General features: G+C 41.1%; 1 protein-coding gene across 1 annotated transcript in view; it reads right to left on the bottom strand.

The window, feature by feature from the left end:
* The window catches only part of LOC138961138 (protein F37C4.5-like), a 34,172-nt gene that overhangs the window by 6,097 nt on the left and 11,979 nt on the right, over window positions 1-16,096 (bottom strand). Inside the window, exons 8-11 of the mRNA XM_070332737.1 lie at window positions 12,431-12,599; window positions 2,522-2,614; window positions 1,672-1,833; window positions 293-526 (exon numbers count right to left, since the gene is read on the bottom strand). Coding sequence (XP_070188838.1) covers window positions 293-526; window positions 1,672-1,833; window positions 2,522-2,614; window positions 12,431-12,599 — 658 coding nt within the window. The remainder of the gene's footprint in view (window positions 1-292; window positions 527-1,671; window positions 1,834-2,521; window positions 2,615-12,430; window positions 12,600-16,096) is intronic.

Raw genomic sequence — 16,096 nt, 5'->3', positions numbered from 1 at the left:
GACAGCATTTCACATGTACACATGAAAAAGTTTTTTTTCTTCTCCTGGACACCCGTATTTTTCCTAGAAAGAGACACTAGCATTTCTCCTGCAAGCAGACAGCAGTAAGGTGTCCTGACAACCAATCACAATCAAAGAGAGTCCTGACAACCAATCACAACCAAAGAGAGTCCTGACAACCAATCACAACCAAAGAGAGTCCTGACAACCAATCAAAGTCAAAGGAGTCCTGACAACCAATCACAATCAAAGAGAGTCCTGACAACCAATCACAATCAAAGCGAGTCCTTACCTTGATGCGGTCGTCAGCGCTGCGCGGCAGTTGGTCGGTGACCAGGACTTCGATGTTGTAGTCATGCGTGTTCTTGATCTCGATCACCTGCTCATGCGTGTTGCTGATCACCTTGGAGATGAGGCCGGATGACGCGCGGTACTTCTTCTGCGGCTTGTACGTGATCTTAACCGCCGGATCCACGCCCAGCGAGCATTCGAACTCCTCCATGGGGTACACGTCTTTCATCGATGCCTGCACAGTACAACATGTGTCAACAATCAACTCCTCCATGGGGTACACGTCTTTCATCGATGCCTGCACAGTACAACACGTGTCAACAATCATCACCTCCATTGGGTACGCCTCTTTCATCGACGCCTGCACAGTACAACACGTGTCAACAATCAACTCCTCCATGGGGTACACGTCTTTCATCGACGCCTGCACAGTACAACACGTGTCAACAATCATCACCTCCATGGGGTACGCCTCTTTCATCGACGCCTGCACAGTACAACATGTGTCAACAATCAACTCCTCCATGGGGTACACGTCTTTCATCGATGCCTGCACAGTACAACACGTGTCAACAATCATCACCTCCATTGGGTACACGTCTTTCATCGACGCCTGCACAGTACAACACGTGTCAACAATCAACACCTCCATGGGGTACACGTCTTTCATCGACGCCTGCACAGTACAACACGTGTCAACAATCATCACCTCCATGGGGTACACATCTTTCATCGACGCCTGCACAGTACAACACGTGTCAACATTCAACACCTCCATGGGGTACACGTCTTTCATTGACGCCTGCACAGTACAACACGTGTCAACAATCATCACCTCCATTGGGTACACGTCTTTTATCGACGCCTGCAACACCATTCAAAGAAGATATGACGTCAACTGTTCCTTTTTTTTCTCCTTTTGTGTGTGTTTGTGTGTGTGTGTGTGTGTGTGTGTGTGTGTGTGTGTGTGCATGTGTGTGTGTGAGTATGGTTGTGTGTGTGTGTGTGTGTTCCTTTTCTTGTGAGATTAATTTCACAATCTTGCTCATATAAACATAAGTTTGGGACCACAGACAGGCCAAGGCTCTTTCATACATTACAAATATCCTTTTGCTTGAACACCTACTGATCCTGGCTGCTTTCCCTTGAGAGCAAACATAATTTTCAAAGACTTTATTTTATATTGTGCACCCAGTTACATTATAGCCTTGCTATGGTGCTTGAGAAATAAAAAAATAAAAAAATAAAATAAAAAATAAAAAATGGGAAACATGATTCTATCAGGGATAGCAGGCAGAATTTTCTTGAGGGAATTCCCAAAGGACAATAAGATATAGCATTGAACAAAGAACCAACTAAGACTTGTGGTGAGGCACCGACCTTGCCCACAAAGGTGTTGTCGAGGAAGATGCTTGTCTCCCCTGTGAGGAAGGTGTAGGGTGAGCTGTTGGTGACCTTGGCCAGCATGAAAGCGTGCGGCACGCGCTGTGGAACACTGGTGTAGCTGATCTTGGGCTTGATGTCCACGATGCCCACCGTCACCTGAACACATGATGGAACACACACATCAACACACACATCAACACATGATGGAACACACACATGGACACATGATGGAACACATACATCCACACATGATGGAACACAAACATCAACACACACATCAACACACTCATCAACACATACATCAACACATATATCAACACATACATCAACACATACATCAACACACACATCAACACACTCATCAATACATGCATCAACACATGCATCAACACATGCATCAACACATGCATCAACACATGCATCAACACATGCATCTTCACACACATCAACACATGCATCACCACAAACATCAACACATACATCAATACACTCACCGACACATACATCAATACACTCACCGACACATACATCAACACACTCACCGACACATACATCAACACATACATCAACACACACATCAATGCATACATCAACACACACATCAACACACATCATCACACTCATCAACACATACATCAACACACACATCAACACATGCATCAACACACACACCAACACATACATACAGAAAATTCAAACAGTTGTTTACAGAAAGCTGGGGTAGCCGATTCTTAGCTTGGACTTGATGCCAAATGTCACACACACATGCACACACACACACTTGCACCTGCACACACAAACGCACGCACCCACACAAACACGTGTACACACACACACAATCCACGGTACTACCACTCAACTTATGTTCCACGTTGTCGCTGGGGATGGTGGAGCGTCGAGCAATCTCGTACATGGTAGTGGCCACCCCTTCCCCCACCTGCACACACCAATAATCATAATCATAAATACAAATAATAATAATTATAAATATTAATAATAATAATTATAATATGAGGATACATGTACTTATATGGCGCAAATCTTAAAATAGTTCTAAGTGTCTCACAAAAATATTTACAAATAAATAATTCTGTACACAATGCCAAATTGAAGAGTTATATTCATTGATGTAAAATTATACAATTATACATGAATTTCAACATAAATCGACAGATACTAACACATTGAGGAAAGAAAGACAAGGAAGAAGAATAAGAAGGAAACAGGCACAGCTAATTGTGTGTGTGTGTGTCTGTGTGTGTGTGTGTGTGTGTGTGTGTGTGTGTGTGTATGTGTGTGTGTGTGTGTGTGTGTGTGTGTGTGTGTGTGTGTGTGTGTGTGTGTGTGTGTGTGTGTACACATGCACCATGTCTGTATGTTTATTTTTCTGCAACACTGCTACCTGTAAGTTATCTTTCTCTGTCCTAAGTTATTTCTTGCAATTCACCTTACAGTTACATTAAGACAAAACAAAACAAAACTTAGTCAGCTCAGACGATGTCACATTTTTCTACAGGTCTAAGAGGAATGAGTGGAGTGTGAGAGGGGAAGGAGGAAGGAGGGGGGGGGGAGCAAAGGGGTGGGGGGGGGGGGGTTATAGGGGGGGAAAAGCTTACATGAGGTACAAGAAATAACGCTGCCTTCAGCTCACTTTCTTTCTTTCTTTATTTGGTGTTTAACGCCGTTTTCAACCACGAAGGTTATATCGCGACGGGGAAAGGGGGGAGATGGGATAGAGCCACTTGTCAATTGTTTCTTGTTCACAAAAGAACTAATCAAAAATTTGCTCCAGGGGCTTGCAACGTAGTACAATGTATTACCTTACTGGGAGAATGCAAGTTTCCAGTACAAAGGACTTAACATTTCTTACATACTGCTTGACTAAAATCTTTACAAAAATTGACTATATTCTATACAAGAAACACTTAACAAGGGTAAAAAGAGAAACAGAATCCGTTAGTCGTCAGCTCTTACGACATGCTGGTGAGCATCGGGTAAATTCTTCCCCCTAACCCGCGGGGTCCTTCAGCTCACTAAATGACACACATTGTTTTCATAAGTTTGTCAGATTGACAACATGCACATCTCTTCGACTCATGCTTTCTCCATACAGCAGACACCTTAGCCTAGAAAACTGAGGTTCAGCATTGCCATTGATTAACAGTACATGCCAACTTGTCCTACTTTGGTCAGTACAACAACATCTTTCTCTATAATTGACAAATTATGGTTCAGCATTAGTTGATACAAATTGCTGACTTGTCCTACTTGTGTTATATTATAAGTACAACTATACATCTCACACTTTCTCTATAATCGACTAATCATGGTTCAGCATTAATTGACAAACACTGGTTTTTATACTTTCATGCCTTAATCTCGATAAATGACACACACATCCAGAAAACTGATGGTTTGAACAGCATGAATTAATTATCACTAGTGGTACCCGTGCTACGCACTTTGTGTGCTGCGCATGCGATGTCATTTTGTTGGTTATGTGCTTGTGAAAATGTTGTTTGCACCCCTCCCCCCCCCCCCCCCCCGCACATTATCCCGCATATAATGAATTATATTCTCTTGGTGAAAAATAAAATGTTAACCCTTACACCGGTGCAATTCTGTAACACATGTTACATAGCCACTGGTGAATTAACAGAGAGAAAAATAACAAAAAACAGTCATATAGGTTTTCGCATCAATGGGAGGTAATCGGAACTGACCAAAAAGACTGCGCGACCGCACGCGACTATACAAACAAACAAAATAAAATACAGCAGGTATGGCGTTTGCATGAATCCATGATTACGTCTACATGAACAACAGTGATAAAAGTGCGCATCTCTTCCCAGCCGTGCAGCGCTTTGAAAGTTGGAAGCATTAAAATTTAAACGGGTAAAAAGCCATCGTGAAGATACGAAAAAAAGTATGACGTGTAAAATACTTAATGATTCAAACGCATAGTATAACATATGTAACTGACAACAGAAAATATATACATGGTTCACACACACAATCGAGTGCACACATCCATGCTTATTTAAAGTCATGTACACACACACACACATACATACATGGCATCAAGCAACACACAATTAAATGACACATATGGAATATGGAAAACGTATAATGGACATGAACATGGCAAGTAATTTACACCGTTACCTACTATAAAATTGATGATATATATATATACCACTCACTTGCTATTCGCCTAAAAGCTTGCAGTGTGCTGTGACACATATAAGAAACCAGAAGAAAAAAGGACTTTACTTTGGCGAAAAGAGCATATGCTGCTTATTTTTGTACATAACTGCTATAACTGTATTTTTTCCGAACACTTACATGTAAAAAACATAGAGATATATCTTACCATTTCACTAAGACAGCCAAAATAACGGTCAAATTAAGGGGAGATCATGATGACGTACATGTCTATGGTTGCACCGGGGGAAAATATTTAGTCGCTGGAACCTATAAGGTTATACGGCGACTTATCAGGTGATAATGTTTCGAACTTATCTTTTAAAAATTAAGTAAACAAATCTATGGAATATTTTGGAGTTCCATTAACAGATAAACAGATCTATCTATCTTCTTATATAGGTTTTCGCATCAATGGGAGGTAATCGGAACTGACCAAAAAGACTGCGCGACCGCACGCGACTATACAAACAAACAAAATAAAATACAGCAGGTATGACGTTTGCATGAATCCATGATTACGTCTACATGAACAACAGTGATAAAAGTGCGCATCTCTTCCCAGCCGTGCAGCGCTTTGAAAGTTGGAAGCATTAAAATTTAAACGGGTAAAAAGCCATCGTGAAGATACGAAAAAAAGTATGACGTCTAAAATACTTAATGATTCAAACGCATAGTATAACATATGTAATTGACAACATTGACAACAGAAAATATATACATGGTTCACACACACAATCGAGTGCACACATCCATCCATGCTTATTTAAAGTCATGTACACACACACACACATACATACATACATGGCATCAAGCAACACACAATTAAATGACACATATGGAATATGGAAAACGTATAATGGACATGAACATGGCAAGTAATTTACACCGTTACCTACTATAAAATTGATGATATATATATACCACTCACTTGCTATTCGCCTAAAAGCTTGCGGTGTGCTGTGACACATATAAGAAACCAGAAGAAAAAAGGACTTTACTTTGGCGAAAAGAGCATATGCTGCTTATTTTTGTACATAACTGCTATAACTGTATTTTTTCCGAACACTTACATGTAAAAAACATAGAGATATATCTTACCATTTCACTAAGACAGCCAAAATAACGGTCAAATTAAGGGGAGATCATGATGACGTACATGTCTATGGTTGCACCGGGGAAAAATATTTAGTCGCTGGAACCTATAAGGTATAACACATGTTACATAGCCACTGGTGAATTAACAGAGAGAAAAATAACAAAAAACAGTCATATAGGTTTTCGCATCAATGGGAGGTAATCGGAACTGACCAAAAAGACTGCGCGACCGCACGCGACTATACAAACAAACAAAATAAAATACAGCAGGTATGACGTTTGCATGAATCCATGATTACGTCTACATGAACAACAGTGATAAAAGTGCGCATCTCTTCCCAGCCGTGCAGCGCTTTGAAAGTTGGAAGCATTAAAATTTAAACGGGTAAAAAGCCATCGTGAAGATACGAAAAAAAGTATGACGTCTAAAATACTTAATGATTCAAACGCATAGTATAACATATCTAATTGACAACATTGACAACATTGACAACAGAAAATATATACATGGTTCACACACACAATCGAGTGCACACATCCATCCATGCTTATTTAAAGTCATGTACACACACACACACATACATACATGGCATCAAGCAACACACAATTAAATGACACATATGGAATATTGAAAACGTATAACGGACATGAACATGGTTAAGTATTTTACACCGTTATCTACTATAAAATTGATGATATATATATACCACTCACTTGCTATTCGCCTAAAAGCTTGCGGTGTGCTGTGACACATATAAGAAACCAGAAGAAAAAAGGACTTTACTTTGGCGAAAAGAGCATATGCTGCTTATTTTTGTACATAGCTGCTATAACTGTATTTTTTCCGAACACTTACATGTAAAAAACATAGAGATATATCTTACCATTTCACTAAGACAGCCAAAATAACGGTCAAATTAAGGGGAGATCATGATGACGTACATGTCTATGGTTGAACCGGGGGAAAATATTTAGTCGCTGGAACCTATAAGGTTATACGGCGACTTATCAGGTGATAATGTTTCGAACTGTTTAGTAAACAAATCTATGGAATATTTTGGAGTTCCATTAACAGATAAACAGATCTATCTATCTTCTTATTATTTTAGGTTCGTCTGGGGTAGAGAAATAAAACACACAGCTAGGTTCGTCTGAGGTGCGGTCGCGTGTTTAGTCGAACCGAAAGTTGAAGAAGAACCAATCACAGATCTCTTTCGCCGCGATGTCAAAGTTCAGGTCAAAGTTCACTGTTTCTGCTCAAATTTGCGAGACAAACCTCTTCAAACTTTGTTCGTGGACAAAATTGGAAGTCGGGACCTAGCGGAATCGATTTCCTGGGTCACGTTGGCATAGCAACCGAAGGAGAAGGCACAAATCCGCGCGGTTTGGTGACAGGAATCGAAAAACCACCGAAAATCCTACCAGTATTATATAGTAGATAGGAACTGGCTGATCAGTCAGCTCTGATTTAAATTGTTGGTCCATTTCTGAACAAAGTGACACAACAAAACATTCAAACACTGAATGACATTGAAACATGTAGACATCACAAACAAAACTTCATTTTGATTTTAAAGAAGAAGAAGCAGAAAAACAGGAAGGAGAAAAGCAAGCAAGGAAAACAAAATCTAAATAACCAAGTGTCACTGTTTCCCATTTCACCATTCCATCTACTCAAGCGAGACAGTTGCTGACAAGGAAAGGGGTTTCACCATTTTGGAGAGTGTTGTCACCGTGTGTGTGCATGTCTGCTTGTGAACATGCTATCAATACAATCATCGGTACAAGACTGCTTCCATTCTTGCTATATATTCAGTGAATATGCTATTAATACAATGTCAATGATCGGTACAAGACTGCTTTCATTCTTGCTATATTCAGTGAACATGCTATCAATACAATGATCGGTACAAGACCGATGCATGTACAATTGGGAGTGTTACAGACTCATTGGTCAGTCTCACCTTTCCACCTCCTGGAGACAGATGCAACAAAACTTGTGGTCAAATTAAGATGATCTGATTTGACGAACGAGAAGATGAAGCAGATCTGATCAGGTGCATTCTGGTTCATCATGTGCATACTGGCTTGTCTGCCCCGAGGAGTGTTTCAATTCTACTACATGCGTCACACAATACAAAGAAAACAGTTAGTCAGTTTCGTTGTCCATACTATACCACCTCAAAAATTCTTGTTTGTTAGCCAAATGGCCGAATGTTATACAAAGAAAACAGTCCGTTAGCCCCATGCATTTGTTAATGTCAGCTCAACAACCCATACCAAAGAAAGAAAACAGTCTGTTAGTGTTAGCCCCATGCATGTGTTAATGTTAGCCCAATAGCCCGTTAGCTGGTGCTTCATGAAATACATAGGAAAAGGGATGTTGGACTCAATGATGGAATGTCAAGGAAAGGCCAGGTGTTAGCATGGAAAGATGCAGAGCAGAAGACAGGTTTCACAGTCTTCAGAGTCGGGTATGTCCCTGACTTTGATATTAAATAAAATGTTTCGTTTTGTTTAGTCGTGAATTTTCACTGGTCTGTGTCGAATGTCTTCGGAATTTACATATGAAAAATAAACTTTGATCGAATTTAAGTCAAGTTTGTATTCCCCACCAGCGAAAAAGGTAGGTCGGTCGTGAGAAATGAGACAGACACGATTTCCCTTTTTAGCCACATTGCAATAGACAAAGGCACCAGTACAAAAACACACAAAGAAATCCAGTGAAAAGTACATTAGAAACCAAAGAACAGAGATAGATGAACACACTTAGTTAAAAAAACCAATGAATGTGTTTATGTTTAGTCGATACAATCGCATGTGAAGTAAACGGTCTTTTTTCTAAATGTGTCTGTCTCAAAAACGTTAATTACAAATCTGTTCAGTTGGAATGGCTGTTAAAAGGTTTGGACGTAACATGCTTTTAATAAGTAGCAATTTCCATCAAATCACGACATGAAAGGGTTTTGAAAGGCTAACTACGGCTTATTCTACTTGCGCTTGATCATTTTGTCACTCGGGCAAGGTGTCTGTCTCATTTTTTCTCACGACCGCCCTGCAGACAAATCGTCTGCTATAACCGCCATACACAGCAAATTGTCATGATGCAACCAATTTTACACTTCCTATCCGTTGTCAGGCAGATAATCAACTGGCTGACTAAAGAATTTTTCGGCATGTGTTTATTTCAGAGCACGTTATTTACTGTCTTGTAACTCGGGCAAGGTGTCTGTCTCATTTTTTCTCACGACCGCCCTGAAGACAAATCGTCTGCTATAACCGCCATACACAGCAAATTGTCATGATGCAACCAATTTTACACTTCCTATCCGTTGTCAGGCAGATGATCAACTGGCTGACTAAAATTTTTTCGGCATGTGTTTATTTCAGAGCACGTTATTTACTGTCTAGTCACTCGGGCAAGGTGTCTGTCTCATTTTTTCTCACGACCGTCCTGAAGACAAATCGTCTGCTATGACCGCCATACACAGCAAATTGTCATGATGCGACCAATTTTATACTTCCTATCCGTTGTCAGGCAGATGATCAACTGGCTGACTAAAGAATTTTTCGGCATGTGTTTATTTCAGAGCACGTTATTTACTGTCTGTCTCTGAAAACCTTGAATTCTCACGACCGCCCGGCACTATTGACGGTCATGTCTTACCAAATGTTAAGCAGATTCATTTGTAAAATAACAACATTCAGTGACTGTGTCTGATCAACGCCAGTGGTTTTTTTCAATCCTGGAATGCACTGCATTGTGAATGTTGTGGTCAAGTGAGAGTTTTATAGACATCGCCGTACGTTTTTCAACACTTTGATGACGTCAGACAGCAGATTGAAAACGTTCCAACTTGGAAAGAGAGCCAGTCACGATCATATAATCGTAGGGAATCAATAGTTGCTTTGTTTATTAACTTCTTTCAAGTGCTTTTAAAATTTTGATTTTTGTCATTGTTATTGTTGCATATGTGCGTGCGTATGTGCGCGCGCGCCTGTCAGTGTGGAAGAGTGTAGGGTAAGTGTATCCAATTCCGACCGACTTCGGGGATACCTAAATCCGACCGATTTTCCAAGTCACTAATGATGAGGTTCACACGTCATCCCAACAGAAAGAATGCCATTCATACAAGGGCCATTCATGAACGGTTGATGACGCGACGTCACGAACCAATCGTTGTCACGAGAGTTAATTGCGTCATCTGCACCGCGGCACGAAATGTGCCTTCGCCATACGTACGTTTCTGGCAAAGGGTGAGATAATTTGATGAACAGAGTTGTGTTTCTTTTACATGGATGTTAATAAGTGTTTTTGGAAGAATAATGTTATGGTTCTGACTAAATCTCATTGTACTTTTTAATCGAAAAGGGGAAAATCTTATCGGTCGTGATTAGATACCCAGTTTTTGAGAGAGTATTTAAATCCGACAACAACGCAGATAATACAAAACGCTGCACAAAATCCCAGTAAAACCATTCATTGTTTACGTTTATGACTTGAAAAAAGCATATGAACAAGGGAACATATCAGATGATGTATTATCTAGCTGTGTGTGTGTGTGTGTGTGTGTGTGTGTGTGTGTGTGTGTGTGCGTGCGGCCGAGCGTTGCACGCATGTGTTCGTTTGTGTGTGTGTGTGTGTGTGTGTGTGTGCGTGCGTGCGTGCGTGCGTGGAGTGTGTGTGTGTGTGTGTGTGTGTGTGTGTAAGCGTGCGCGCGAGCGTTGTGCGCATGTGTTCGTTTGTGTTAGCTTATGTGTGTGTGTGTGTGTGTGTGTGTGTGTGTGAGTGTTGATGCGTGAGTGTTGATGCGTGCGTACTTGCATGTGTGCGTGCGAGAGGGGTTGGGTTTTCTTATGTGTGCAGAGTAGTTGTTGTAGAAAATGCAAGACATTAAGGTTCAGTCTGTAGTGGATATACTGGGACAGCGTCCATGTACTATGCCACAGTTCAGTCTGTAGTGGATATACTGGGACTGCGTCCAGGTACTATGCCACAGTTCAGTCAGTAGTGGATATACTAGGACTGCGTTAAGGTACTCTGCCACAGTCTTTGATGACGTCATTTCCGTTTTTGTGATAGTTGAGGCGGACCTGTTAAGTAATCTTTGATTAAGTCGGGACTTTGATATTGCATTTGAGCCAGGTAGCTTGAAAATAAGTGAATTAGTTCGCTCATTAAAATTGTCATCAAAAACGAATATTTCATTACAGATTCAAACACTACTGCAATGTACTTCTTATCTTCTCTTGATTTAAAAAATATATATACATATGTTATGTTTACTTTAAAAACGCGTTCAGAATTAAAGAAAACAGGTTGAGTATGCTTCGCGGAGATGAGTGTGATCCGTGACGGTTTTCGGGTATGGTTAGCCGAGACTATCTGAATTTAGTCTCGCTGATCGGACTGGTTTTTTTTAAGTTTATCCTTCAATTTGATGCCTATAGATTGACTACATGTTTTTATATCGCTTTACGCGACTTGTTTTACATTTCGTCAAGTTATGAAATGTATTATAAAATTTGGTACATAACATTCTAAAAATTGCAAATAACAATAACACTTTTGATTACAGATTCAAAAGTTATTGCATTGTATCCTTTGGATTTCCTGGATCCCCATGTATAAACAGATATGTCATGCTTAGTGTGAAAATCTGCTCAAATGAGAAAAATCGCCCGTTTTGTTCATATGCTTCGCGGAGGCAACCCGTCTCGGTCTTCTGGTTTCGGCTAGCCAAATCTCACTAGCATTGTTAATGACTCGTCCCTGATTCCAATGTTGATCTTTTAGTTTCAAACCAACTTAATGTTTTATTATCGCTTCACATGACTTGTTCTGTATATTTTTTTTTCGCTGTCATGATGTCACCATTTAGAGGGTAGGGTTACATTTTCAGGTATTTATTCCCCAAGAATATGCAAAAAAAATTCCAAACTCGTTTTTTTCTATTGGTCAATGATTCTACTTTTTTTTTAAAGTGAGAAATGGAGTGCAATTAACATTGTTACTTTTGAAGGTATGCTCATGACGTGCATCACAGCGAAATAGCAGTTCAGAAGAACGGAATTCCCATAATTAGTCCTTATTTGCTGCTTTTTTCACTGAGCTCGGAAATGATATTTTGCTTGCATTGTTATTGCTTAATTTATTAAAGCCTCTGGACAATATTCTTTGAATAAATCGTTACCCAATTCTGTTTACGTCTATCCCTTTGTTTGATAGAGTACTGTAACAAGCTATCACATTATGTCGACAAGAATGCGTCTCCATACAAGTTTTTGTCTTGATTCCATCCAGGAGGATGTAAGGCTTTAATAAAAACACTATTTCAAAGATCTCTGTCAAGATTGATTTTGTTGAAAAAAAAGGAAGTCTGTGATTGAAGATTGTGAAACCTGCCAGAAGATGCCTCAGAATAATGTTCCACAAGACTCGGACAATTACATCTGCCTCTGCATAGCTGAGGGCGGAGGCGGGCATGGCAGCAAAAGAGTCACACATCAACATCTCATTGCGTTCAACCATGCGGAAATCTTCATCAGAAGGCCCGGCAGACCTCCGAAAACTGCCGCCTATTCCACCAAAACCAAATCCACCTTTCTTCTTCACCACCCTGGCGATAAAACAAAAAGATAAATACAAATGTAAATAAAATTAAAGTGTCTCCTTCCTCAACATCCTGAAAATAAAACTAAAACAAAACAACAAAATAATGAAATAAAAAATGAAGTTTCGAATTTATTTAATACCATTCTTTCAGCATCCACAGCAATGTACAGACAGGAACCAGTCAATTGTTTTATTTTTTTTTTAAAATTCCCAATAAAAATAAAAATGGTGACAGTTGCCGAGCAGTAAGGTCGTGGCGTCCCTTGTTGAAGGTTGGTGTAGGAACCCAACTGCGCCGGGTGGGATTACGGTGGAGATTTTCCCTACCTCCACGGTCAACTTAAGTGCAGACCTGCTAGTGCCTAATATCCACCAAGCGCAAGTATGCTCACAAAATATCTTGGCATCCATGTCAGAGTTTGGTGGCTTAGTTACAGAAAAACACAAATAGCCAGTGTGGGCTGTGCATGACCCATGTGGACTTTGTGACAGACGTGAATATCATTTTACAGCTGTACACGTGCAACATCAAGCGGACTGTTGAGTCCAAAGCATGATTAGTCACTGGTTGGAGGAACAACAGCGCCACACTTCATATGTCAACACAGGCCTGAAAGTGGCGAGTATTTTACTTACCATGGTGAGCAGAAACATGTAACTGGTGAGTGAAAATGTTCATCTACTTGCTAAATGCGAGTAAAGTTGCTGAAACAAATTGTTGGTTTGGCTGTAAAGTTTGCTCTCTGGCTAGTACATTTTCAGAATCACTAACCAAAGGCGAGTACACCATTTGTTGGACTTTCAGTGCTGCGGCACCACACACACCCTACTTGTGACTGAGCATGAACAGCCGACGGAAGAGACGAGTGTTCATCCAATAATGGAGCGTCACAGAGAGCCAAGTCTTGCACCCCCATTCCCTTCCATTAATCCTTCTCGCTACCGAGGCTTGCATACATCACAGAGAGCTAGGCCTTGCATCCCCATTCCACTCCATTTATCCTTCTCGCTACCGAGGCTTGCATACATCACAGAGAGCTAGGTCTTGCGCCCCCATTCCGCTCTGTTTATCCTTCTCGCCACCGAGGCTTGCATACATCACAGAGAGCTAGGTCTTGCACCCTCAATCCCTTCCATTATTCCTTCTCTCCACCGAGGCTTGCATACATCACAGAGAGCTAGGTCTTGCACCCCCATTCCCTTCCATTTGTCCTTCTCTCCACGGAGGCTTGCATACAGAGAGCTAGGTCTTGCACCCCCATTCCCTTCCATTTGTCCTTCTCTCCACTGAGGCTTGCATACATCACAGAGAGCTAGGTCTTGCACCCCCATTCCCTTCCATTTGTCCTTCTCGCCACCGAGGCTTGCATACATCACAGAGAGCTAGGTCTTGCGCCCCCATTCCGCTCTGTTTATCCTTCTCGCCACGGAGGCTTGCATACATCACGGAGAGATAGGTCTTGCACCCCCATTCCCTTCCATTTGTCCTTCTCTCCACCGAGGCTTGCATACATCACAGAGAGCTAGGTCTTGCACCCCCAATCCCTTCCATTTGTCCTTCTCGCCACGGAGGCTTGCATACATCACGGAGAGCTAGGTCTTGCACCCCCATTCCCTTCCATTTGTCCTTCTCTCCACCGAGGCTTGCATACATCACAGAGAGCTAGGTCTTGCACCCCCAATCCCTTCCATTTGTCCTTCTCTCCACCGAGGCTTGCATACATCAAGGGGAACCACCTCTCATGGCTAAAACTGGGTCATTGACCCCTGGGAAGAAGGTCAGTGTCAAGGCATCACAATGGACCTGCCTTTGATCTCCCCGCACACACAGAGCACACATATTTCCTCTCTGTATTCTTCCTTTGATGTGCGGCTTATTTTCATTCTTCGGGGGTTTGTTACCGGTATACTTTTACTTGTGTTTTTGTGTATTTTTGTCTTTGGAGAGAATTACTGACATCAGTTCGTTGTAGCCTTGTGACTTTTAGAGACAAAACGGCTCTGGGGCGATGAAAACGTGTTTGTTATAAGAGGGGTTCGTTATGCAAATGAGTTCAAAAGGTTCGTTGTAGCCGGAAAGTAACAAGTAAGAAATAGAAGGCTGTCTGCCGGGAAATCAATGGCAGTTCGTTAAAAGCGGGATTTCGTTATACCCAGGTTCGTTATAGCTGGACTCCACTGTATTTTTTTTTCCACTTCACATGGCAAGTTCTACGTTTCATCTTTCTTTCTTTCTTAATTTGGTGTTTAACTCTTAACGTCCTGTAAGGTTTTTTGCATGTCCCAGTGCAAATCCTATAAGGATTTGGGAAAAAGAGACAAAATTTGGGTGTGTTCAATAAAAAAATCATATTTTTATTGTTTATGGATGGATTTACTTGATATTTTTTTTGACCATAGATCACTCTGTCCACTATCATCATCACCACCATCGAAGTCATTCTCCACATTTCTTACCTCAAACCCGTGAAAAGACGTGTCACTATCACTATCACTCGTCTCCATGTTGAATTTTGAAAGCTAACACAAAAAATCCGAACAAAATCCGTCCACAAAAATCGAAATCACATTCAAAAGTCCTGAGAAAAAACGACCGGCAGCCATGCCATGTGCATCGAAGGACTAAAGCTGTTTTCCAATGCAGGAGAGCATCGCAAGGCTGGTAACTCTTGTTGAATGACACTAGCAGAGAACGCGCGGTACCGCGCGGTACCGCGCGGTTCAGGACTACAGCCCACGAGCGGAACCGCGCGGTATAGGACGTTAAGAGTTAATGTCGTTTTCAACTACGAAAGTTATATCGCGACGGGGAAAGGGGGGAGATGGGATAGAGCCACTTGTCAATTGTTTCTTGTTCACAAAAGCACTAATCAAACATTTGCTCCAGGGGCTTGCAATGTAGTACAATGTATTACGTTACTGGGAGAATGCAAGTTTCCAGTACAAAGGACTTAACATTTCTTACATACTGCTTGACTAAAATCTGTACAAAAATTGACTATTTTCTATACAAGAAACACTTAACAAGGGTAAAAAGAGAAACAGAATCCGTTAGTCGCCTCTTACGACATGCTGGGAAGCATCGGGTAAATTCTTCCCCCTAACCCGCGGGGGGTTTCTACGTTTCAGAATAGAATATTTACATTCAGGTATATCACTGTAAAAGAAGGTTCTAAAAATTAATCACTATCACTTCTGGTACTTCAAATCTTGTACAAAATCTTGATCTCTTTTAAAAAGTTAAAAATCTTGTCCGGGGAAACATCCCGGAGGTGGCTGCGGGGAGAACCTGTCAAGGTAAGGTGACACAATGGTCATTTTTCCAGTCACCTGCATGTCTGTGTTCTTTCTGCAATTCGTTCTCCAAAAAAACATGTCTATGTTCTTTCCGCAAGTCAATCTTCACAAGTCAGAAAACATAGCAACACGTTTTGTAAAGGCCGAGTGGCATCCAACCCATAAGAAGAAAAGTCAGTTGGCCTTGTTGCCTGCTATCCCCTT

The sequence above is a fragment of the Littorina saxatilis genome, linkage group LG3 (genome assembly GCF_037325665.1).
Source record: "Littorina saxatilis isolate snail1 linkage group LG3, US_GU_Lsax_2.0, whole genome shotgun sequence".
NCBI lineage: Eukaryota > Metazoa > Mollusca > Gastropoda > Littorinimorpha > Littorinidae > Littorina > Littorina saxatilis.
The sequence above is the reverse complement of the archived record's forward strand: the minus strand, read 5'-3'. Positions and strand labels throughout refer to the sequence as shown.